General features: G+C 37.6%; 1 protein-coding gene and 1 non-coding gene across 9 annotated transcripts in view; both read left to right on the plus strand.

Moving 5' to 3' along the window:
- UTRN (utrophin) overlaps positions 1-25,984 on the plus strand; it is a 389,435-nt gene that overhangs the window by 137,474 nt on the left and 225,977 nt on the right. For 3 of the 8 annotated variants that reach the window (XM_050314411.1, XM_050314404.1, XM_050314406.1), the window contains 17 exons: positions 192-371; positions 1,949-2,083; positions 2,593-2,742; positions 4,100-4,261; positions 4,603-4,731; positions 5,160-5,333; positions 5,906-6,061; positions 7,500-7,670; positions 9,516-9,695; positions 12,151-12,279; positions 12,434-12,604; positions 13,133-13,282; positions 13,601-13,624; positions 14,399-14,536; positions 15,387-15,533; positions 20,608-20,799; positions 22,610-22,782. In XM_050314411.1, the coding sequence (XP_050170368.1) occupies positions 192-371; positions 1,949-2,083; positions 2,593-2,742; positions 4,100-4,261; positions 4,603-4,731; positions 5,160-5,333; positions 5,906-6,061; positions 7,500-7,670; positions 9,516-9,695; positions 12,151-12,279; positions 12,434-12,604; positions 13,133-13,282; positions 13,601-13,624; positions 14,399-14,536; positions 15,387-15,533; positions 20,608-20,799; positions 22,610-22,782 (2,561 nt within the window). The remainder of the gene's footprint in view (positions 1-191; positions 372-1,948; positions 2,084-2,592; positions 2,743-4,099; positions 4,262-4,602; positions 4,732-5,159; positions 5,334-5,905; positions 6,062-7,499; positions 7,671-9,515; positions 9,696-12,150; positions 12,280-12,433; positions 12,605-13,132; positions 13,283-13,600; positions 13,625-14,398; positions 14,537-15,386; positions 15,534-20,607; positions 20,800-22,609; positions 22,783-25,984) is intronic. The other 5 variants (XM_050314405.1, XM_050314408.1, XM_050314407.1 and 2 more) reach the window with 3 other exon arrangements.
- TRNAN-GUU (transfer RNA asparagine (anticodon GUU)) lies at positions 23,208-23,279 on the plus strand. Its single transcript has one exon. It is a non-coding gene; the product is annotated as a tRNA-Asn (tRNA).

Genomic DNA, 25,984 nt, shown 5'->3' on the forward strand with positions numbered 1-25,984 from the left:
CTGGTTAAAGCAAAATTTGACAACTGACAATACAATTACTCCAGACCTGTGCACTGGGAGCTGTACTGTGCCCAAGAATACATTGGCAGCAGGACTTCCAGTGTAAAATTGCACATTTTCCATTTGAATGGTGAGTAGCTGACTGTATGAAAATTAAAGACTGATCACGTAATACTTTTTTTTTTGGGCAGAGAGCGAAGGAGGATGTGTTGCAGAAGGAGGTGCGGGTGAAGATTCTCAAAGACAACATCAAGATGCTGGCCACCAAAGTGCCCTCTAGTGGTCAGGACCTGGCAACTGAGTTGAACGTTGTGCTGGAGAATTACCAGCTACTGTGCAATCGGATCCGGGGGAAATGCCACACGTTGGAGGTAAGAATGATACTTCTCTGCTTAGTCATATCTTTATTGATGATCTGGATGAGGGGATTGAGTCTATCCTTAGTAAATCTGTGGACAACGCTAAGTTAAGTGAGAGTGTCAATCTTCTGTTGGGTGGGAAAACTCTGCAGAGGAATCTGGACAGGCCAATTCAGTGGGCTGAGGCCAATGGTATGAGGTTCAACAAGGTCAAGGTCCTACACTCCAGCCACAACAACTCCATACAGCAGGATAGGGGAAGAGTGGCTGGAAAGTGGCCCAGCAGAAAAGGACCTGAGGATGCTGCTTGACAACCGTCTGAACATGAGCCAGCAGTGTGCCCAGACGGCCCAGAATGGCATCCTGGATTGTATAAAAAATAATGTGGCTGGCAGGATGAGGGCAGTGATCATTCTTCTGTACTCGGTACTGGTGAGGCCACCCCTCGAGTGTTGTGTGCAGTTCTGTGCCCCACACTGTAAGGACACGGAGGTGCTGGAGCATGTCCAAAGAAAGGCAGTGGAGCTGGTGAAGGGTCTGGAGTGCAAGTCTTGTGAAGAGCGGCTGAGGGAGCTGGGGTTGTTTAGCCCAGAGAAAAGGAGGCTTGAGAGTGACCTTATGACACTCTACAACCACCTGAAAGGAGTTTGTAGCCAGGTGGGGATTGACCTCTTTTCCCAGGTAACTGATGACAGGACAACAGGACATAGCCTTAAGCTGTGCCAGAGGAGGTTTAGGTTGGACATTGGGAGGAATTTCTTCACCAAAAGTGTTGTTAAACATTGGGATGGGCTGCCCAGAGAGATGGGGGAGTCACTGTCCTTGGAGGTGTTTAAGGAAAGACTGGACGTGGCACTTAGTGTCATGGTCTAGTTGGCTTGGTGGTGTTTGGTCATAGGTTGGATTTGATGATCTCAGAGATATTTTCCAACTTAATTGCTTCTGTGATTCTGTAAAATGGGGGCAGGTGGCACAAGAGAAACGGAGAAGGATACTGAAAACATCTGAATACAGTAGTTTCAGCATAAATGCCTTTTGCTGTGGCTCCTTTCCAAGCTTATTTTCCCTTGATATGACATCCTTGGAATCCATGAGGCACCATCTAACTTTGTTTTTATAATCCGTATTGTATTCAATGCTTCTGCAAATAAGTAACCTTGTCTCACAGCTCTGTTATTCATCCGTGCATCTTCCAAAATGGCAAAAAGGAATTTACCAGAATTTAAAGGTTGAAATACAATAATAATTAGAACATGTAGTTATGATCTGGGATAGGATTTGTATGTCCTACCTTTCAAGTGGAGTGGATGCATTTTTTTTATGTTCTTACAGAGTTAAATGAACCTGCATGTCAGTGATAGTTTTAGGATGAGTTTAGAGACTACTATGCTTAGTTCTCTGTATCTTCCTCCTATAGCTGCAGGTCTTTTGGTCTAGACCATACTGTGCCATGGCATATATTTGAATATTTTCTACTTGTCTGTTTTAGGTGAATTTCTCAGAAACATATCTATAAGTTGTTCACAGAGTATATGAGCTATTTCAGGCATTCTGTATTCTAAGCAATTTTTTTTTTCTGTTTCTCCTAGGAGGTGTGGTCCTGTTGGATTGAGCTGCTACAGTATCTTGATTTAGAAACAGCTTGGCTAAACAATCTGGAAGAAAGGGTGCAAATGACAGGAAATCTGCCTGATAAGTTGGATGCTGTCAATGATGCTCTTGAGGTATTACAATGATTCTCTTGGATTAGTAAATTTTCAGATAGCGGTATTAAAAAAAAAAGTAAATTCTACACTTCAGTAGAATGCTGAAATGTGCTGAGTATTCTGATTCTTCATGTTAAATGAATGTATTACTCTGAATCAGAAATGAATATTTTTAAAATCCTTCACCAAAAGTGGAATTTTTCTGTACAGGATCACACTGTACTTGGTACCATGATAAAATTGTATGCTGTCTCCTGGCCTGTGCAAATTGATTATTCCTTCCAACGTTATAGTATTATGAAATGATGTGAATAGGCAAGAAATGCTGTGAAGCTTAATTATCTAAAGTAAAATCACCTCTGTATTTGCCTTGTACCATCATGAATTAAGCCATAACTAATTTATCCTTCTAGAGCACTTTCAAGGCATTTGAGGTGTTAAACTTCTGTGTGTGTGGCCATATTTCCAACTCTGAAAATACAGTAATATTCAGTGCCTTGACCTTTAAAACTTTTTCTGCTAATTAGTCCCTGGAATCAGTGTTGCGTCATCCAGCTGATAATCGAACCCAGATTCGGGAACTTGGGCAGACATTGATTGATGGAGGGATTCTTGATGACATCATCAGTGACAAATTGGAAGCTTTCAATGCCCGCTATGAGGAATTGAGTCACTTGGTAAGAACTTGAGGTTGGGGTTAAAATAGGCTGAGATTTTCAGCTTAGTAGGCTGAAATGATTCTTGTTAGCTGAATTCATAGATGCAGGATTGCAATACAGGAAAAGAGTAAAAAGCATCACAGTGTTGTCAGCTGTTTTCAATTTGGAGTAATGCCAAAGAGCAAGATGCTTTTCTATTTTTAGTGACTTGAGTCAGGATTTGTTTTGCAAGCTCAACACACCCTTGTACTTCAGGGGCCCCCTGGTATTTTTTCAGGTAATTGTGACAAAAAGGCTGTTCCAAATTTAGGAGGGACAGCTCAACAACTGACATTAATATTGCCTTCCTACTGCCATAAATACTGGTGAATGGCTCACTAACTGTAAAAATGAGGAGGATGAGTGACATTTTCACTCTTTACAATAGCTAGGAAGAAGTCGCACTGAAATGAAGAACAGAAGGAAAACATTCTTGTCATTACCCATCTATTATGTTGTCTTCTTTCTCTTCTACTTCAGTCTAATCTTTTATAGATTTAATAAGTAGAGGAAGACTAGTTGTATTTCATAGCTCAGGTTGCATAGATTTTTAATTTGTGCTCTGTATCCTGGTAATAAAGGCCCCTGCCAAATTGTATGATGGGAGTTGTTTTCTGTTACTGCCAAAATGTAGTTATAGAGGGGATTTTGGTTCATGCTCATTACAGTGAGCAGCATAAATGCAGTGCCCTCAGTTGGGGGCTGAAGTTTAGCATTCACTACTGTTTTTACTGTTGCAGCAATACTTTATTGCCATTAAAAAAACCTGTCTGCTTTGGTAGCTGCAGCGCTGACACACTAGACTGTTGACAACTCTCCACATCTCTGTATGTGTATGTGCTCACACACTGGTCTGTGCAAGTGTTGATAGTAGGGAATTAAGTGACATTTCAGATGAACTAGGATGTTTTGCTGTTGAAGGAAGAGGCAATAAAGGGAAAGAACTGTGGATTTGTGTTTTGACACTGTAACAGAATGAGTTTGTTGTTTTGAAAGGAAATGCATGTGTTTAGATATCAAACAACATGTGGTGTATTGTGAAATCCCCGACTTCCATTGAATAGCTAGTTTTTGAAAGTGGTATGTTTTTAAGAGTACTTTCTTCCTGAGGTGACAGGAAAGACCTGTTTTCACTCTTCTGTATATCTAGCAGCAGAACTCTCTTTCTGTGCCACTAATTGTCCGTTACTGGTTCAAAAACCACAACAAGTGTTCTTTTTAGCCAGTCCTCCTGGCATAGGATTTTTTCTCTCTCTCCCACTTTGTTTTGAGAAAGTTTACTATAATTTGCATTGAATTACAGCTCCATCTTGTCTTCTCTTTCTGTCCTGCTCAGGCGGTGAGCCGACAGATCACTTTGGAACAACAGCTTCAGACCATGCGAGAAACCGATCACATGCTACATGTCTTGCAAGAAAACTTAACAGACCTGGATAGACAGCTGACATCTTACCTGACTGATAGGATAGATGCCTTTCAGATGCCCCAGGAGGCCCAGGTATGGTATTTCAGTACAGTTCTTCACTACAAAACGTTTTGAAATATTTCATCAGCCTAAACTTAATAGTTTATGAAGACTTCATTTCAGTCCTATGCTGATGTTCTAGGTGTTATCTTTTGTAATCTGGATTGTTCTCCTCTTTTAAGAAGGTTGTGTTGAATAACAGTGGCTTTCAATTTAGCAAGGTGTCACCAAAGATAGAATATTTAAAATAAACCTGGTGGTGTTTAAGTTTTACAGAGTAGATTTACTTCTGATGGGTAGTAGGTAAGCAAACTCCCCTTACACCCTCTATGCAAGCAGTTTTGTATTTTTTTCCTATTTCTATGAAATTGCAGAAAATTCAAGCTGAGATCGCAGCTCATGAATCCACCTTAGAGGAGCTCAAGAAAAGTGCTCGCTCTTTCCCTCCTGCTTCTCCTGAGTGCAGATCTCCCCGTGGTGGAACTCAGCTGGATGCTTTGCAGGTAAAAATATGAGAGTCACACACACTGCTGTGTCAGTCTGTAAATTGTTTGGTGCAGTCAAACAAACTTCAGAAGAAAATACTCTATGCTTTTACATGCTTTCATAAGGAAACAAGCAGCTCTAGATGAATTGAATAAGGAAGCTTAAATTTAACAGAAGTATCATGGGATAAATGCTGAAAGTCAGAAAGTCGCTGTATTTCAGTAGAGTGGAAATTTTCAAAGTGTATGATATAGAATTACAGCTTCTTGCCCCTCAGGATTAGGAGTAGGTGATGAAATTTGGCTTGGCAAATAATGGTGCCATATATACCGAGTTGTGGGAGCATGATGAGTTATAGTCTGTGATGGGAGATGCTTTAAATGTTATTTTTGAAGTGCAGCTACTAATTTGAAACAACCTTTTTACATCATATTTATTAAAACAGAGAAAGCTTCGTGAAGTATGTACAAAGTATCAGCTTTTCCAGAAACCAGCTAATTTTGAGCAGCGCATGTTGGATTGCAAGCGGGTGTTGGATGGGGTAAAAGCAGAACTTCATGTCTTGGATGTTAAGGATACTGACCCAGATGTAATCCAAGCTCACCTGGAAAAGTGTATGGTATGTATGCAATGTTCTTACCTCATACTTGGGGGTGCTTCTTTCTTGTGTGATTCTTCTTGCTTGAACTCTCTCCTGAGGAAATTTAGCTTAAAGTCCTCATGGAACTATTGCAAGTGATTGGGAAGTGCTAACAGAACAATTGCTAACTAAAAAACCCTCATATTCTAGGTGAGAACATGGAAATAAAAGTAGTGGACTGTTGATCACAGATGTGGTGAAACAACTGAGTTTATAAAAACTCCCTTCCTGGTTCATCCTTGTGTTCTGGAGAAGCATCACAATCATTAGTACTTGAACTAAACAAATACTTTATATAAGATGAAGTACATATAACAGTCTTGGAGTAATCACTGTTAAATTATTGAGCTAATTCTTCTCTTTTTTGTATGTGAAAATAAAAACTAGAATAAAATATAGAACATTGGGAGTATGAAATCTTCCTGTTAGACACTGCTGCTAAGCCATAGATGAGAGTTTAAGTGCCATTTGATGATAAGGTCCCCAAATGAAGCAAAGTCTTAAAATCTGCTTTAAAAATTTATTGCCAGTATACCCATTTGTGTTTTTAGAAACTCTATAAGACCCTGAGTGAGGTGAAATTGGAGGTTGAAACTGTCATCAAGACAGGACGGCAGATTGTACAGAAACAACAGACAGATAATCCCAAAGGGATGGATGAACAACTGACAGCGTTGAAATTACTTTACAATGACTTGGGGGCACAGGTAAGATAAATAAATATGCATATGAATATTTGCTTGCATGTACTTTCCCTTTTTTATTGCTTTGATGTCAGATGCTCTTCTGAGTTTTGAAGCTGGTACTAGGCTAGCTTCTGCATCCAGGAGCTATCAGTTGAGACATTAAAGATTATTCATAACTGTCTTGCAGTTGTGCAATACCCTTGTGCTCATAGAGTGTTCCTGGAGGAGATATAGCCTTGAAGAAAGGACAGTTCACAGAGCTTTCATGGTTATGGCAAAGCTGACCTGCTATTCATTTAAGTCTTTGAGCCCTACAAGATAATTTACAGTCAGACAGTCGTATGATAAGTTTTTGAGTCGATCTTAGTTTTTTCTGGGGAGGTGTCATGATACTTTTGAATTGTAATTCATCTAAATGGTTGCTCTCAGTATGAAATAGAAAATGCAGGCAAACCTGTACTTCCCATGAACAGTATTAAATATTGATATGAGTAATTTTCTTAGTAATCGAATAGTTACTTATTCAAGTGAAGGGCTTAAAATATGGTTAAACACTTGAGGGACAGGTAGGACTCTCTAACGACATTAAGATAGAAGTCCAAGTGGACTCAGGTGCGTTCAGAGCTCTGTGAATGAAACTGTGGGTAAGGGGCCAGATTACAGTGTTGGAATATCTTGAAATGGGCCCTGTGAAATATTTTACTGTTGGAAAGTTCAGAACATTCACTAAGGTGTGGATTCTAGTGTAACCTTTATATCTGTAACTCAGAAAGCATGTGGACAAGAGAATAGGAAAGGCAGAGTTATTTGCATTATAATGTTATGATTTTTTTTTTTGAGCTGAGAACAGAGCACAATTTTTCACAATGCCAATTGATTCTGACTGCTATGAGTTGATTTATTCTCAAGTCTGTGTTAAAGTTTGACCAGACTAATTGTGTATCCAGTGAGAAATAGAATTGATTATACTGCAGCAAACATGAAATTTCATGTTCATTTTACTGAGGTGTCTTCACAGGCAGACTAGATTTTCAGTGAAATTTTTCTTCACAGCTTTCTGCTAGCAGGTCTTTTAAAATATAAAAAAGGAATTGAATTTTAGTGTTTGAGTGACTGACTGGATTCTACATCCCCTTGAGTTTCAGTTAAAGGATCATAATAAACAATGTAAACATAATTTTGGTGCTTACTAGCTATAAATAAATTGGTATGCAGATTTCTTTGTCTCCTTTAAGTATATCTTAATTAAAAATTATTTTGATTTTATATATTCTGTGTTGTATAGAAAGATGCAGATGTTTATAAACAATCTTTCTTTTTGGGGTCCTTCCCTAACGCAAGACAACCTTAAGATGCAAGGATTTTATATATTTGGGTGGATATTTTAGCTGGCTAGCACTTTTGGGTTTGTATATATTTCAAAATATAATTTTTTTCTTTTGTCTTTTTTTTTGTGTAGGTGACGGAAGGAAAACAAGACCTTGAAAGAGCAACCCAGCTGGCACGCAAAATGAGGAAAGAGTCTACCTCTTTGTCAGAGTGGTTAGCCACCACTGAAGCTGACCTCGTGCAGAAGTCCACTGCAGAGAGCTTGCTTTCTGATCTAGATTCAGAAATTGCCTGGGCCAAAGTAAGTATGATTCCTAAATATTTTTAGATAAATTTCTAGCATTATGGCAAGACTGTGCAGAAGTGGCTGTGAATTTAAATCCATGTTCTTATTCTGAGATCTCTCACATTCTGAAATCTCACTAGATTCACTAGTTCATGTTCAGTACGCTGATCTGTTCCATCTCGGGCATCTTGCTTTAAACTTAATTGGCCAGTAAAATAATAAAGATATTACTGCATATCTGGTATTAATAGGTAATTAAGACTTATTGTATCTCTCGCACAGTTAATCAGTATAATATTTTTTAAATTATCAGCAAATATAATTGTGGACTGGGTCGAATATTTTAGTAATACAACAAATTGAAATTGCATTGAAATTTTGATGAAAAATTAGGTTTCTAACCTTTCACTGAACCAGCTTTGTCTTCAAAATTGTGACTTTGCAGAACAAAAGACTGTTTTCTTTGTTTTCTTTCACCTACAAGTTGAAACTTTTCATGGAAACAGGCAAATGTGTTAGCTATTTTGGTTCAGAGTAACTATATTTTCTCAGACTATAGAAAGTTGGATATTACTTGGAGTTAGCAACAAGTGTCAGTTGGTACAGTTCAGCAATACTGATCTTTCCAGTTTTGTTTCCAGTCACTTTTTACTTCTGGAATGAGTCTGTCTGCAATCTTAAAACTCAAAAGCTTACCAAATTGCAAACCCGTTTACACGCATTTCAGTCAGGATTAGCAATTATCAGCACTACAGTTCTGCTATGGCAGTATCCCTAAGATTCCTTTCCAAACAAACTGGTAAATACTTATTGGAAGTATACTTACCGTACATCTGTAGGAATGCAAATAATTAATGCTCTTATGCTGTACCACCAGGAGGACAGGTCCTTTATCTTGCATTCAATGTTGTCCTTTCTGTCTTGAGGTTTTCTAGAGGCAATTTTAAAATGCAATGACTTAATAATTTGCTTGTCTCTAAGATAATAAGTTATGATAATAAATTGTTTACTTCATAGATAATAAGATGTTCAAGGAGCTCTGGACACTGGTTGTGATTAGCTGCGTTCTTTGGCGTGCTGTGCACAGACATCAAAGAACTTTCTGGGGAGGCAGATACCATCAGTAATGATCGGTGATCTTAAATGGCAAGAGGTGCTGTTTTCCACATGAAAACCATATACCGATATTCTAGAGATGACATATTACTTAATTTACATGTCAGTATGCATACTTTCGAAGTATTAAAAGCAGAGATGACTTATAAGAAGCGGTAGAGCTAAAGTTATATATATTTACATATTTCTACATAGGTAATATAACAATAAGAATTCTGTAATATGTAACCAGTGAATTGACAATCTGCGGTAATGAGTTGTGATGGTTCTCAAAAAAAAAAATTCAACCTTGACCTACTACTCTTCACGTTGTTGCCAACTGTAAAAGTACTTTAATAGGAAAAGATACAGAGAATTCCAGATTGTCTCTTCAAATTTGCCTTCTGTGCTTTATAGTGAAGAAAAGAGCCTTTTAAAATTGGTCTTTACAATGTGGTGTAATGCATTTGCTTCACCTGCATACTAAAAAGGAAATGTGAAGATAAGACAATAAAGGAAAAAATTCTCAAACTAAGTTATTCAGGACACTTACATGCATTGTGCTCTTTCTCTGTCTTAAAAAAATGAGATCACTATCTACATAGAGTGAATGTAAACAGAAGGCAATTACACTTGGTTTGAATTTTTTTTTTTTTGTAAGTGAAGATCATCTATGATATACTTGTTTCCTATGGAGGTAGAGATCTGGCTCCCTTGCCCTTGCTTTTGGGAGCAGTGTGGTGTTAATAGGTCCACTTGTTTCAGAATGTGCTGAGAGAGCTGGAGAGGAGGAAGGTTGATCTGAAGAGCATCACAGAAAGTTGCACTGCTCTCCAGTCTCTGGTGGAAGGGAGTGAGACTGTCCTGGAGGAGAAGCTGTGCGTTCTTAATGCTGGCTGGAGCAGAGTTCGAACCTGGACTGAGGACTGGTGTGACACCTTGTTGGTAAGTTGCATGTGTGAGAAATATTCAGGGTAGTTCTTCCTCCACGCTCTTGGAGCAGTTGCAGTTTTCACTTTTCTCACTTTACTGTGAAATGAATTTCCGTGATGCCTCATGGACTTAACCAGATATCCTTTCCACATTTCATTAACCTGCAGATGAAAAGATAAGTCATGAGGTGGTATACAATGAGGAAGGTGGAAAACTGTTCTGCAAGTTGTTTAGATGTGTTGATAGGCGTTGGTGCCTCACACTTGATAACAGAATCTGGAGTGTGACGAAACTGTGTAAATATCCCAGGCAGACAATTAGCTTGGCCTAGTGTGTCTAGCCTGCTTAGTTGCAGAGAATAAAACTAGGCTGAACTTCTTTTGCCTTTCTCTTTCTCCTGGCTTCAGTGTTAGGACTCTTATGGATTCTTATTCTCCTTACACAGTGTGGTGTAATTTCTCTTTTTCATAGAAAATCCAGCACGCACTTAATTCACACATTTGTTTTAGTTTCTTTCTTATCTCCCTTAATGTACCACCACATCATATTTTTAATCTTTTGTACTTATTTGCATGTTTATATTCTTATCCCTCTTCTCTGGTAATGTTTTGTCACCGTCTCTTTCGCTGTACCAGTAGCACTAGCCTTTTGTGTCTACTTGTTATTTAGCTCTTAACACAATTCTTGCTACCCTTGTGCACTTAAGTAATTTTCTAAACAGTCCTAAAAAGGTGCATCTTCTACCGTACAGAGACTGAGTGGATTGTGGGACCTACAAGCATTCACAAAACTGCTTGTAGTGGCTTACTCATTAACTGGTGGTAGATGATTCTGCCAGATTAAAATGACGTGAAAAAATCCACTAGGTTATGAAAGCATTTGGTAATTTGAGCTCAGAAGTTGGATCTTGTGCTCTATATAACTTCTATAACCTGATGAATTGGTTAATGTAAGTGGAAACCAATAGGAACTAGCCCAAAAGGCTTGGTTTCCATGAGGCTGCTGTGTGTGCCGCTCTTTATTCAGCCTGAACATTCAGCTTCTGTGCCAGCATGAACAGAGTGGTTTTGTGTCCTTGAGACCCAGATGATGGCTCTTTAATGGACAATTGATAACTTCCTGGTGGTGTTCAGCTAAGCACTTGTGACTGTCCGCCTATTGCTCTTTTGGACAGCACATAAATGCAAGTGTGTGAGTATGCCAGCAGCATCTGTTTGGCTGAAGAAATGAAATACTAAGCATATTATACACTTCAAGTTGCTAGTTATGCTAAATGGACATGAAACAGTCTACAACTGATGCTAGTATCAGCCTGATGCTTTTATATAGTTAAGATATTTTGATGTTGTTCAGCTAGTTATGACAATCCACCTTCAGAAGCCCCTGATATGGGCTGAAATTGTGAAAACTTAAGCATCTACACTGATGGTGAGCCCTGTGTCTCCTGTCCAGCACCTCTTGCAGGTCATACTGTTTGTTTCATAATCCAATTAGTCCACGTTAGGAGTAGTCAGGTAGTTTGTTCTTATTTGTAAATACTGTAAGGATGCTCCACAACTAAATACTTCTAAGTTATGTACATATCTGGTGATGAGTATTGTCTGTGTGCTTTGTTAAGTTAAATTGTTCTTTTTCTATGTGAAACTGTGTCTTGATAGTGATATAGAGAGTAATCATAGGCTTCCTCTCTTTTCTCCCTCCCTTTGTTTTGTTAGTCTAAGAGATCAAAGCTTATCTGTCCTTTTTTTGGGTAAGAATCTTAAACAGAAGGGTAAATCTGATAGCTTTATTTTGTCACACAGAATAACATGTTACTTCTGTCTGTGGCATCTAATGTTACAATTTCTGACTGCATGTGAAAGCAGACCTAATTAACATGTCTACAATTTTGTGACTTTTCTTAAGAGGAAGATGTTTTAATGCAATCAGTAAAACATCAAAACTCAACTACTATGATTTGCAGCTTTGGTGTAATCCCTTTCCAATCAAAATACCCCAACAACTGCACGTAGTGCATACTATTGTACCTGCTAGTGCTGGTTAAAAAAAATGTGGGCTTTTTTGTTGACTGAATTATTGTGGTCTGGCTGTAACGTCGTAACATGTTGTTTATCCTTATTTTGTTGTACAAACTACCCCAGTCACTCCTGTTTCCCTTTCTGTGAATTAGGAACAATAATATCAAGGGGTTTAGAGTGAAAATTGAATTCTTGTAAGTACTGTTGAAGATGAAAGATATAATCTAATTTTCAGTGTTTCTTTCCAAAGTGTATCCATAACACTCTTTTTTGATCTCCTTTTTACTCATAATGTAGATTCTGGCAGAGTTGTGGGGTTTTTTATTTTTTATGGGACGTTTTGGGTTTTTTTGGGGGGGAGGGAAGAGGAGGCATGGGGATTTTTTTGTTAATTTTTTTAAGTTTCTCATATTGAAACTTTTTTTTTTTTTTTCCTCACCTGTTCCCAGAATCATCAGAGCCAACTGGAAATTTTTGATGAAAATGTTGCCCATATAAGTACTTGGTTGTATCAGGCTGAAGCCTTGCTGGATGAGATTGAGAAAAAGTCAGCTAGCAAAAAGGAGGAAACTGTGAAGGTAGGAAATGTTGCCATCAACCGTCAAAATGTTACCAATCAACTTCTGGATTCTAAATGGTGTTGTCAGGTTTGCTTACTTTTTATTTTTAAGTATTTCTTTCCTTGCCTTGCCCATAACCATTTTCATTTTTTTTTTTTTTTTCACTTTTTAGCGCTTAACGTCTGAATTAGATGATGTTAGCCTTCGAGTGGATAATGTACGTGATCAGGCTATCATCTTAATGAATGGTCGGGGGGTGTCGTGCCATGAACTTGTTGAACCCAAACTGGCAGAACTGAACCGTAACTTTGAGAAGGTCTCTCAGCACATCAAAAGTGCCAAGGTGAGGATGAACGAGCCCCAGAACATGCTTGGGACTTCTATGCCAAAATGATGTCAACTAGCTGTAGTGGATAGATCATTATTTATTGGAACAGCACTTTGCTGTTTTTGGTTCTCTTCTAAGTGTAGATATTTATATGTGAAAAATAGACAGACTGATTTTTAAACCAACTACTTTTTTTACCTTAATAGTAGGTGATGACTTGAGTTGAATGGGAAAATGTACAAACAACTGTTCAGAAAAATGTATCTATTGCAGTACATATTTATGAGCTACAGAAAAACACCATGAGCTAGTGCAACTGGAAGTTTTTCATTTCTTTTAAGACCAAAATACTCAGATTGAAGTTTTAATGTAGAAACTTGGTAATAACAACGCTGTGTTCAAACTAACTCTCAATTTTTTTATATATGCTGATATCTCATGGTCTTGCAAACTGATCTTGGAGAACTGTTTTAAATCATTAAGCTGTGTGTGACAGCTCAGACTAAATTTTCAACTTGAACAAAGATTTATTTTGCTTTGCAGATGCTTCTTGGACAAGAACGACTTCCTGTTGTGTCAGAGCCCCACGAAGTTAAAGTGGCTTTTACAGACCTGGAAAAATTTGAGAGTGACATACAGAATGTGTTAAAAGTTGTGGAAAAGCATGTGGAATTGAGTGGGGAAGATGAAAAGGTTTGTGAGCAATAGAACAATTAAATAATTGTTAACTCCCTTTCTGTTTTGTCCCCGTGTTACATTGCTGCAGACTTCACAGGGGAATTCTGAGAATCTCCTTAAGATTGGAGATCTTATGGGTAGAAAATAAAGCGAATTAGTAGGTTGTTGGAAACACTGCAAAATTTTCCGTTACTTCTATGGCTGTTGCCTCTTGTCTGGTGTACTGAGAGTAACTAGTCATACCTGAGTCTGTATTTTTATCATGATTTTGTATAATACAGGTAATGAACTCTGATTTTTGTTTATCTATCTTCTGTCTTCTATTCAAAGCAGGTCTTTATAAGGAATCCTTCCTGTGTAAGTAATGGGGTTCAAATTTAAACTGGTGTGATATATTGAATCGCAGTGCATAGGACATGTCAATGGATACTTGTGAGATAAGGTGCAAGTAGGAATCTTTTAATATGGCTCTATGTTAGAATTCCAAATAAAAACTTGGAACCAAATTTATCGTCTAGATTCTTATCTAGGCTATTCACCCATATAAAACTGTCATACTCTTGTTAGCATCTTGTCCACTCTAGCCTTGTTGCCTACAAAATTGGGTAAAGTCCTGTCAGGTCGCTCTATCTGCATTCTTTTTAAGCACTTCAAATATTATAAACTGATCTGGAAAGCTGAGTATAAGTCTATGAAAAATGCCACGTATACCACAGAAAGCACATTTTAAAAGACCTCTGTAGAAGGACCTATTGTTATAGGACATAGGCTTTCCTTTGTGGTGTTTTTATATTTGTTAATTTTTGTTTTCTTGCTGTTGTGCTCTGAGCTTGCTTATTATTGTCAAGGAATGTATAGAACAGGAGAGGAGCTAAAGTCATAGCACCCTATTGATGTGGCTGCCTGCTGCTGGCTCATTATATATCCTGCAGTGCATCTCTTTATGAAGTTTATGGAATGAGCAAGCTGGATTTTAGGATATGGTAGTTGTGGAACAGAATCTCTGCTTGAATTTATTTGGCTCCCACTTGGATAATAAAACAACAGTTTGCTAGCATTTCTGTTGATATCTCAGCAGTTAATCTTTCTAAAATTAATTTCTGTGGATAATAGAGATTTGTGTAATTTTAGCTGGATCAAGAAAGAGCTCAGATTGAAGAAGTCTTGCAGAGAGGAGGGCAGTTGCTACAGCAGCCCATGGAGGACCATAAGAGAGAGAAGATCCGCATACAGCTGTTGCTTCTGCAGAAAAAGTACAAGAGTGTGCAGGTACAGTTATGATAGTTACTATAGCTCATTTATGCAGTTTTCCCTTTGATATCCCACTTACAACCATATTTTATTGTATTTATCTGTGTTTTGCAACTTACAACTCCTTTAGCGTGTAAAATTCTCTAGGGGAGAGTTAAATGTGTGTACACACAATCTGACTCTCTGAATCTTTGCAATTCCAAAATATGAATTTTGTCATCCCTAAGTTTGGCAGGAGTGGTTTCGATTTTTAAAGTCCTTTTCACAGCTTCACAGAGGGCCACCCTATATGCATTTACACATGTGGGTGTAGTGAATTCCATTTGCTTCGTTTGTCTTTGCTGGCCCTTAAACAGAGGTTTATGTCCACCACCAGGCTGTGTGAAGAGTGACTACAATAGATACATGTAAAAAACCATATTCATTGAACTCTCAGCTGGAGATGTTTCTGTGAATGAGCTTGTTTCCAAATTTCTTTTGCTTCCTATAGAGCGTGTTAGTGGTAATTATGGACTCCAGTATGTTGTGGTGCTTTCAATGCATGCCATATTAAAAATGTTTTTGTCTAGAACAAAGGGGATCCATTTTTTTATACTCCTTTTAGCTTACCTATTTGGACCATATTAGAATTGGTAAGAAGAGATGTAGTTCAAAGGCAGGGTATGACCCTCAGGCTTGCTTTGATTACACTTCTATGCAGATAAATAGAATATAGCTATTGAAAAATAAATTACTACTATTGCATATTTTAGAATTTTCTTCTTCAGATGAATCCTACAAGTGTTTTTGTGTTTCGAATAAGTAAGACCTGTTCTGTTCACTACTTCTTTCTTTTTGTATCATATTTTCCTAATACATTGGATTGTAGGAGTACAGGTCATTTCAAAGGAAGCAGGTGGTGGAACTCTCTCCGGTGTTTTCACAGTATAAAAAGGAACATGACAATCTAATGAAGTGGCTGGATGAGGCTGAGGGTCATCTGCCACAGGGTGTGGAAGATGAACAAAAACTACTGGTAAAGAAGACTTTTATTTCTTAGAGCAAACAGTGAATGCTATGTATGAGCTTTAGAGATTTATGTATTAGGGTTTAATGGCTCTTCTTTTGACACCTCTTCAGAAAGAAATGTTTTCTAAATGACAGCATTCATTTTTCATTAGGAAATTATCAGCATATACTGGTTTGGGATTTCTACATAGTTGTCATAGGTCCAAAAGACCCCATCCCTCAGACCCAAATCTTAGAGCATGATCTGGGCAGTAGACATGATTCAGGACAGTTTCTCTTGCCAGTCTTGATCCTTGGGTTTATACTTAACCCTTTTTGATACTCTAACTCAAACAGCTTTATTTAATATTAGTTTGATGCAGGTATGATAAAATCCTCATTTGAGGCTTAAATTCAATACCACTGCATCCTGCGGTCAAGATATTTTAACCACTCTGATGCCTTTCACTGCCTAAACTTCTTAAGGAGTGATAACTGCCCTCATGTGATTGATATTACTGTACACAATGAAAATTAATAAAACAGACTAAGGTTGAAGTGTTTCTGATATTGTGTGTGTGGGTCTTGACAAACAATTTCACAACTGACTTAATAGGATGTCTGATAGAACTTACTGCCCAGAAAGTTGTATGTCTTAATTGTTGAGGGTATAAATGCTTTTTTATTTGTTTGTTTTGCTGTGGTTTTGTGGATATTTTTTGTGTGTGTGTTTTTTGAATTTATTTTTTTATTTCTCCTTTTCATCCATCAAAACACTTCTATTGCATGGTAATTACATTAATATTTTAGGCAATAACAGTGAGGAACCTTGTGAATCACTAAGTAATTTCTTAGACAAACTTGGGGTCTAGGCAGTCTGTGAAGTACTTCTCAGTTTCTACATACAAAGCTTCAAAATTAACACCTATCAATATTTTTGACTGCTCTGTAACTTTTTAACCTAGCACCAGTTAACTGGGAGGCAGGGATAAAATGCTCTGGTTCCCTTTGAGACTCACATCACAACATTATTATGTGGTGCTCCTCGTTCTCAGCTATAATGCTATGTGGCCTTCAACTGCCTGTGATAGATGGTCTGCTCTCCTTGGTCACACAGGCTATTCAGTATCAACTGTGAAAGTAAACCTTTTAAATCTGCTTCTCTTTAGAAATACTATTTCACATTATAAGCCTCCCATGTGGAGCTGGGCAGCAAAGATGGCCCCAGGGTCTGTTTAACTGTCTGACATCTGACTGCTTTGTTGGGTCTCCAACAGTCCCTGCTGGTGATGTGAGCTCCTTGGGACCTGAGTAATGTCAGGGAATTTGTTTGAAGAAAATGGGGATCCATGCACATTTAAAGTAAAACATGGTACAGTTTTTCTGTTTGACCATCGGATGCTCTGAGTCAATCAATTACTGGATTGAAACGGGAAAAAGGTGCACTTGGAGAACTCTTTGCTAATGGGAGCAGTCCAGTTGTGCCACAGACTGGTCTTTCTTGTCACCCTCAGTCTTACTGCAGGTTGACTGATCTTCTCTAAGGGAGATCCTTTGTTTTGTATAAAGCTGTTTTCCTTAGGGATATACTGCAGCTAATCCCTGCTACTTCTAGATCCATTCTTGGATTACTGAATCTGGTTGCTGAATGCAGAATATCATGTAAATTTGGATTACCATAGCAATTACAATAGACTATTGATGGAGAAACATCCTTGTTCAGAATTAGTTAAATTGTGTGAGAATATCCTTTTTCTTCCAGATGTAGCTTCTGGTCTGGCTGAGTCAGCTAGACTTTCAGAGAGGGACCATGGCTGTTTCTGTTACTGCTGTGGAAACAGAAACTGCTGTTTTGCTTTGTGTGCTTGTTTCTCTAATTTTCTGATATTTGAGGGGTAAGCCAGCCTGTAAAATAAGTTACCTTATTTTATTTTTATGACTTGCTCTTTCACCTGCTCTGCTAATTAATCTTGATCACCAAAAATGGTATGAGACCATAACACTGTTAGAGGGAGAAATAGTGTTCTTAAATATCATCAGCAGTTTAGATAATCACAGTTGCACCAGAATTTTAGTGGAGGCATCAGACTTGAAAACTGCAGTGCTTGTTGCTCATCTCAGGACTGACAAACACTAAATGAATTTTTTCACCCACAGGTGTGCAGGTGACTTAACACCTCACCTTGATGTAAGGAAGGGGCAGTGAGCAGAGAAGAGAGAAAATAGTGTTTGAAATGAACAAACAGGGAGGGAAAGGAAGTTTTCAGCTGCCAAGCTGGGGAGTAACTCCAATTAAGGTTTTATGTAATACATTATTTATTATGTTTTTGTAAACGAGTGTGTAGGAGAGGACTTATTTATGGTGCTTCAAAGGGCATATCTATATATTGATTTGCTGGAAGTAGCTGGATCATAAATATTCCTCATCATGTGTGCTTCTCGGGATTATGGAGTTAAGTGGCTCTGAAATATTGGTAACCCTTCTGCATAGCAGGTACTTCTAAGTAACCCTTGTTTTGCCACAATCCGTTAGAAAGAAAAACCTGCATTGGAAGTGTGTATCTCCTTGAGGTCCTTCTTTTCTAACCTTGCTTTAGTATTTAAATTGCTCTTGGCTCAGAATGAGGGAAAGGAAAAATTAAACTTCAACTTGCGGAGGTAATTAGTTGACTAAATTTCCTGAGAGATTTTTCCAGGTTTTAGGAAGTTGTTTTGAAGTGCTAATGATAATTTAGCAGGTGGCAAGTGAATATGCTGTTGCAGGCACAATGCGGCTTTCTCTTTAAAGTGAAACGCAGACACCATCTTAGAGGCTCTTCAAGTATTATTCCTGTAATAAAAAAAAATATTTGTCTAATGTACTTTTTATAGGATTACTTAAATGTGAATCGTATTTACTTATACATACTTATAGCTGGGTTCCCTTAAATATGAACCCTTGTTTGTCAACTGCATTAATTAACACAGAAGAATGAAATAGACATGAGATTTGAGCTTTGGAAAACCTTTTACGAGAAACCTGGCTCTGAAATATTTTGAGTGTCAGAAGGGGCAAGAAATGGTTTAAAAGTGTTTCTATTCAAAAGAATTTTCTATTTGCAGAGACAATAAATAATATGAGGTCTAAGATTTGTTTGGCTAATTGGTTAAAATGTTTATGTGGTTAAATGTGCAAGGAGGCAAATTCTTTAATTTTATTTCAATTTCTTGGGCAGTATTTTCCAAAATCCACTTGGAAGCAAGTCAGAGAATCTCCTTGAATTGAATCTTTGGTACATTTTGTTTCAAAATATTTTTAAGTGTAAAAGAGGAAAGGGAAGAAAATCCAAAATCTAATTTTGAATTCCAGGTTACACTAGATGCTAAGTATAGGAGGAAACCAATTTTTATTTTACCTCTGAATTAAGCATTTTTTTAGCAGTTCTTACTGAGAGGTGTTATTTATAAAATGTTCACTAGTAACCCCGTATTCCCCTTCTTCCTGCAGTAGTAGTTAAAGAGAGATCAAACTTAATAAACGTGTTCTGTCACCACTGAAATTTAAGTAGAACAGGGCTATTAAGCCATTGAGTCAGTTTTCCTCCTAAATAACCTTTGATTAACTCTTTTATTTGTGCATACTTAAGAAAAGCTGAGAGAGGACTGAAGCACTGCTCTTATAAAGACAGTGAGAGGGATTGTTCAGCCTGGAGAAGAGAAGGCTCTGGGGAGTTCCTTATAAAAGCCTCCCAGTACCTAAAAGGAGACCTGAAGGAAAGATGGAGAGGGACTTTTGAAAGGGCATGTGGTGATAAGACAAGGGAGAATGAATTCAAACTAAAGGAGAGTAGGTTTAGGTTAGATATTAGGAAGAAATTCTTCACTGTTGGGGGTGGTGAGGCATCAGAACAGGCTGCTTAGAGAAGTTGTGGAAACCCCATCCCTGGAAGCATTCCAGGCCAGGTTGGATGGGGCTCTGAGCAATTTGAGAAACATGTGGAGGAGGAAGATATAGAGAGGTGCTTGCAAACAGCTTTGTTAGTGGGGCTTAGTATCTTATTGTTTGGCTGCTGTGTTAGGGATTTTCATGTGTTCACCCAGACCAGACAAATTGCAAAGTGAAATTCGCTGGCTGGAATTTCTGTAAATATAAATTTATTCTTCACTCTCTTAAGTGTATTCTCAGGTGTTAGTAAATCACACAGTCCAATGCTTCTGTCTTACTTGACTCAAATTCACTAAGTACAGAATGGTGATTTGGAAATTGGTTGAATCGTTCAATATTTGGAGGTGGGTTTACTTTTTATTTGACGATTTTAAAGAACTGGGCTGTTTTCAGAGATGGTAATAGAATCTTGTTTGACAAGAAACTTTTTCAGCAAAAAAATTCTTTCAGTCTGCTTCACCTGCCTCTGCTGATTTTGCCAGGCATGGGTTCTTACAGCAGGCTTCCTAATGCTTCTGATGCAGGCCATCATTTGTGAGCCAAGAAAAAGCTGCATTAAATTACTATTCTTACTCTTATCTGCTAACATGATACTTGGCTAGATAGCCTAGTCTTGCAGCCAGAGCAGGAAACAATTGCCAAGCTCTTGAGGAGTTAGTGTCTCTTATTCCTGCAGAAAGCATATTGGGGTACTGGTGGCACACTAATTTATTTAAGAAATGATTGGGAAATGTGGTTGGAGATGGTTACTGAAAAGAATATGGAGAGGAAAAAAGTATATTGGTAACTTTTGGGAGTCCTTGATGGTAAAGGAAGCAGAGAGTGGGTTATAATGACAGCTAGGTACAAGCTCAATCAAGAAGTGTAGTTTCTGGCAATGGTAAGGATCAAGGTGAGAGAAACAGCAGTGCCCTTCTCATTCCCCAGAATTTAACCGAGAATTATACAGGATCATTGTGAAGCATGATATCTTCTGTTTTCTAACTTGTTATGTAAATGTAGAAACTGTCTTCTGCAGGACTTGGAGCTTTCTGAATTTATATAACCTTTCTAGAAAGGCCTTTGCTTTGTCTTTTAATGTAGAAAGGTATTTATTCTGAATATAGCTTACTGAATTAGAATTTTTTCATAAAATTGCTTGTGGTTTGAAATCTAAAATGGACTTTCATGTTTTCAGGCAACTCCTGTCCATCAGAGGTTAAAAGGCCAGTTTACCACAGGGGTTAGGACCTTGCCTTTTTCAGCTGAGTACTTGGTTGAAATCAACAAAGTTTTGCTGGCCATGGCTGATGTTGAACTTCTGCTGAATGCACCAGAGCTAAATACTGGCATCTATGAGGATTTTTCATCTCAGGAAGATGCACTGAAGGTACTGCATGCCTAAGCATTATATCTAGAGTGGAGAAGAGAACAGCAGAAGAAAGACCCCCACCTTAGCAACTGTATAGTTGTATTTCTGTTCTTGCTCCATATATATATATGGGATCAAAATGCACTGAAAATTAAAAACAACATTTCTGTTGACAAATTTTTTTTTCTATGCATAATCTGGATACAAAGTGCAGTAGCATGAAAGTTGGGTGGGAGGTTGAGGGAGCAGGGTTTAACTTGTTGGAGACACTTGTTTTTCATCACATAGTCTACGTAAAATATATAGTAATGCTAAAGCCACTCTCCTTAACATTCCTGCTTGATCTCCTTAATACAACTGTTGGTTTTCTGTTGTGTGAAAACAATTGCTCACGTAGAAGAGGGAGAAAGGGAAATTCTTGACTTTTTATGAAGCTGTATATGAGGCCACAAGATGATGGTCCCTATTTTAATTAGCAAAGCATCAATATGCATTCAGTGTTAAACTCCCGCTTCTTATTATTAGCCAGTGGATTTACCTGTGTGATGAATGATGAGGAAGTAGTTAAGGATTTGGCCTTTTTCAAAAGGGGATGAAGTATGTTTGAAAATACTGAATCCTGCTGTCACACGTGAGTAAAGAATGTAGAAGTCTGAGTCCCAGTTAGTTCTGAGCATACAAAAGAGCACAGACATTACCCCAGAAAACATCCATTGGAGTTGGGAATTACATATGGTGTGCTGCAGTGTTGATGTTCCTCCCTGGACTGGGAATCATAGCAGGGTCCATGTCTGAGGTAGTCAGGCTTTGCCTCTCACCAAGAGACAGATCAGATGTTTCTGCAGCTGTTTTACAGGTCCCTTAAAAGCTTTTCAGAATTTCAGTCCATTTTTCTGACCTGTTTTTTTTTTTTCTGCTGTGTACATGCTTCCATTTTTCATGTTTTGGTTTTTTTTACATAGTTTGCATAAGCAAATAGAGGAATGATACCAGCCTTTGACAACTGTTTAGTTGATAATATCATGTCCCTGTTTACTCTGCTTCTGTGCTCCCTTGAGACAAATTAGGAGTGTTTATTTTAAGATGAGTTTTAAATACTACGTTTGGGTGCAGGTGTCTCATCTGATTTTGAAGTTTAAGTATATTCTAAGGATGTTTTCAGAAGAAGCAAATAGCAGAGCATAGGATTTTTGGAAGCATTACTCTTTTAAATTAAAAAAGTTAAGTAAATTCCACTGTATGCATCGACTGTTTGTCCTCTGAATACCAAGGCAGTCTTACAACAGCATCTGGTTTAAAGGAATTTTCACATCATAGTTCAGTGATATTTGAGATTGATTACCTTAACTTTATCACTGTGATTTATATCTGAAACTTTTATGCTTTTGCAGTTCTGTGCAAATGGGCAGCCACATGAAGCCAAATTAAAAAAATATTTTGTGGTCCATATTTTTACATGAGGAAGGAGTATGTACAATGTCTTCATGATATGAGCAGATTTGTTTAATAATGAAGATACTGCTGTTTTGAGAAATATGATATGCCCCTTTACCTTAGGGACAAATTTGATATATAAAATATTTCATCTCCTTTGTAAAAAACTGAGAAGAACACATGTTTAAGAAGGTCTAATGAACTATTCAGTTCAGCTGCTAAAATAGATTTAAACTGTAAACTGCTGATACAGCTGGTCATGGTCTTATCGTAGATGCTGATTTTTGGAACAGCATTTTGAAGAGATTGCTTTTTGGTGCGTGTGTGTTTTTGTTTTTAAATTTCCTGCTAGAGTTGACTTTACTAATGCCTTGTGTCATTACTGTGCTTCCAGAACATAAAAGATATTTTGGATAAACTCGGGGACCAAATTGCAGTCATACATGAGAAGCAGCCTGATGTTATATTAGAAGCATCTGGACCTGAGGCAGTACAAATAGGAGATGCACTAACTCAGTTGAATGCGGAATGGGATAGAATTAATAGAATATACAATGATCGTAAGTGGTAAGTCAAGGATGATTGGTCTCTGTGATCACGTGGTAAATATTTTATGTACATCTTTATATAAGTGTTTTTCAAATGTACCTTAATGGTGAAGATGGGTTTGGGAGTAATCAGCTTTAATATTTAGCACTGAAAAGTAATTTCTGAAATTATTGAATGTTGAAACTGTTAACGTGCAAATTGTAGTTTGAAGATGATTGTTTCTACTTTATAAAATATAATGTTTTGTTTTTAAAACATAATTTTTTTTTTGTAAAGGTATCACAAAGCAATTCTAGAAGAATAGGGTTGAGTAGGACATTTTATAACAAAGAATTTAAAGCTGATTTTTGAAGGAGGGAAGGAGTTTGAAAGAATGGGGTCTTTAAAACACAGCACCTGTGATAGTTGTCAATACTATTAGTTGTAAGTAATTGAATAATAATACCCTGGTGGTCTAGTGGTAAGGGCGCAGCGCTGTTACCGCCGAGGCCCGGGTTCAATTCCCGGTTAGGGCCACTCCCTGGGCAGATGGAGCTCGTTAACCCTTAAAAAGGCAACCCATCTACGTCCTAAGGACCTCGCTGCCACCGTCCAAGCTCGCTTGGCCCCGGCAGATGAACCTTAGGATTAAAGGGTGGACTCAGTTCCGCGCACACTGCGTCTCACCTAAAAAATCCAATGCGCAGGCTGGAAGGTGTAAAGACCTTCCCCGGATCTTCGCTCGCGAAGACTGGCCATTATTATTATAAGTAATTGAAGATGAGAAATGACAAGATCAGAAAATTTTGTGATTGAGAAAACAAGAGAACACTGAAATCAGTGCTTAAGAAATATGTATTTCTTATTTCCTTTCCACAAATTTCTCCCCACTCCTTACAGAAGATACTCTAAATCAAAAATATCTTACCTGAATCTAATTTAAAATACCTTATCTAAATTTTAAATGTTTAAAACCAAACTAAATACTACGTGGTCAAACTTGGCAAAGTGTGTTAGATGAGTATTTTAAGTTGGAATTTGTAAAAGTGTGAAAGTATATGTTCAGGAAGTTAGCACTAAGCTGAAGGTACTCACACTGCAAACAGCAGTAGGCACTGAGATTGCTACTGTGCAAAAAATGCACATTAATGACTGAAAATTATTCTATTAAATTTAAAATTAAATGCAGAGGCTCATACTATAGTTAATTTTACATTATTTGGTTTTACATTATTTGGTTTTTAATGGTGATGTAAGGTAATGGATGATGCAGAAGTTCTGTAGAGCCTAAAGTTATGCTTAACCATGTTCACTGGCTTTGTAGCACCAGAAATATGATACCAAACACATGTGACAGCATATTTTGAAGAGATGTTTTTAGGAAGAGTGTGTATTACATAAGCTGATGTTTTTAACTCTTTCTCAGAGCACTGATGTGTGTAGGAATATAAAAATCAGTTGGTAGCAATGTCTAAGTAGAGGCTTGCAGAAATTCTGGGCCACTGGATCAGTGAAGGATCAAGATTTCTGTTAACTCAGCAGGCAATGTTATTTCACTGTGTGTTTTTTAATTAGAAATCAGCGATGCCAGCTAGGTACCACTTTCTGTGCTCTCTCTGGGTGGTCACCTGCTAGATTTGGAGACAACTACTCCAGAATCTGGTGCCCATCTATATTCATATGCCTGCAGCTATTTTCTTGTCCTCATAGACATAGTATGCACTAAGATTTAGTTATACCTTTTTTTCTACCTATAACTTACTTGAAAAGCTTTAACTAGTGTTTTAATTTTTTAAGTATGAGTACAGTTTCCTTTACTACTCAGATTTGTTTTCATTAAGTAGCCAGGGTTAACCAGAAACCTAGTCCTCTCATTTTAGAAGGTAGGTTTAATGTTTATGAATATCTGGCAAAATGCAACAGATTACCTCTTCACTTACTTACTGAATACACATTAATCTTGAACTTCATGAAGTTTGTAAAGCTCTTCATCTTAGTGAGAATATTATGGGGCTTGATTTTCACACGAAAAGGGACTACTGTACTAGCAGTTTAGAGAAATGATACACAGCTTCCTGAATGTATAAAAATGCTGAAGTATGTACTTGGATTAGTGAAGACATTATTAGTCTCAATATTAAAATACTGTATTTTGGCATTAGTATTTGTCAACCCTTTCTGTTATGAAGAAGAACTATTAGCCAAATTTAATCTTGCTTTTCCTAGTAAAAAGTAAAGTGCTAGTAAAAGCTTGTGCTAAGTAAAAGCTAGATAACTATCTTGTTAATCATCTTTGCCTTTTTTCCTATTTCTGGAGTGGATGGAGATTTTGAAATTAGGAGAAACGGCATCTGAATCCTGTGGCAAAAGATTGATTTCGTTTTCAGAGATAGTAAAGACTGAGTGCCAGCTAAGTAGTTAAACCTTTGATAAAAGCTTTGTAGCCAAGCACAAGTTGAATTAAACTGTACTTAGCTAAGCTTCTAAGTAGTCAGCTAAATCCAGCTGACCACAGTTTGACTTGAACATGTGTATAGAGTAAAATGGGTGTGTGTATTGTGTGTATATGTGGGCTTAGTGCGTTGTTGAGCTGCTTGTAACAGTGGTGGTTTGCCAGTTCTGCTCCTTCTGCTAGGGATTTTTCCCCAGTGCTAAAAAGTATTGGTGTCTTTGAAATGAGATGTAGTTTGGAAGTAGTAGATTCCTCCTGTGGAGGAGGCAATAAATACCCAAGTCTTGGTGCAATAGTCATAGGATTTAGTACCATTATCTTTCAGCGAGACAGTCTCTAAGGAAACAGCAGCATGTGCATCTGGCTCAAAACTGGAGTGAAGCTTTGTCTCATTGCTCAAAATACTGATGGAATTGTAGTCTCACATCAAAAATAGAAGGAGTTAAAGCTTTGTATCTCAGTGTTCTCCTCTGACATTTTAAAATCCCTCAAAAACTTTAATTTTTAAGGAAGTAATAAAATATTCTTTTAATCTGTTTTAAGTGCTTAGAATATATCTTCTCATTAAATGTGGAATGAGATCTATCATGAGACAATATGTTCAGTTAGACTGAAATATACCTGAGAAATAAAAGGAGATTGAGATTTGGGGTCAGTCTACAGATGGGTCTAGTATGTTGAATCAAGATACATGCAGGAAACTGAAATGGTAGAACTAGGCGATAAGGTTAGAAAAATTTAAGTAGAGATTTTTAAGACTTCTTTATCGGAATTGGCCGATATGAATAA

This window comes from Myiozetetes cayanensis, unplaced genomic scaffold (genome assembly GCF_022539395.1).
Source record: "Myiozetetes cayanensis isolate MyiCay16 unplaced genomic scaffold, myiCay2020 scf2-11, whole genome shotgun sequence".
Classification (NCBI taxonomy): Eukaryota; Metazoa; Chordata; class Aves; order Passeriformes; family Tyrannidae; genus Myiozetetes; species Myiozetetes cayanensis.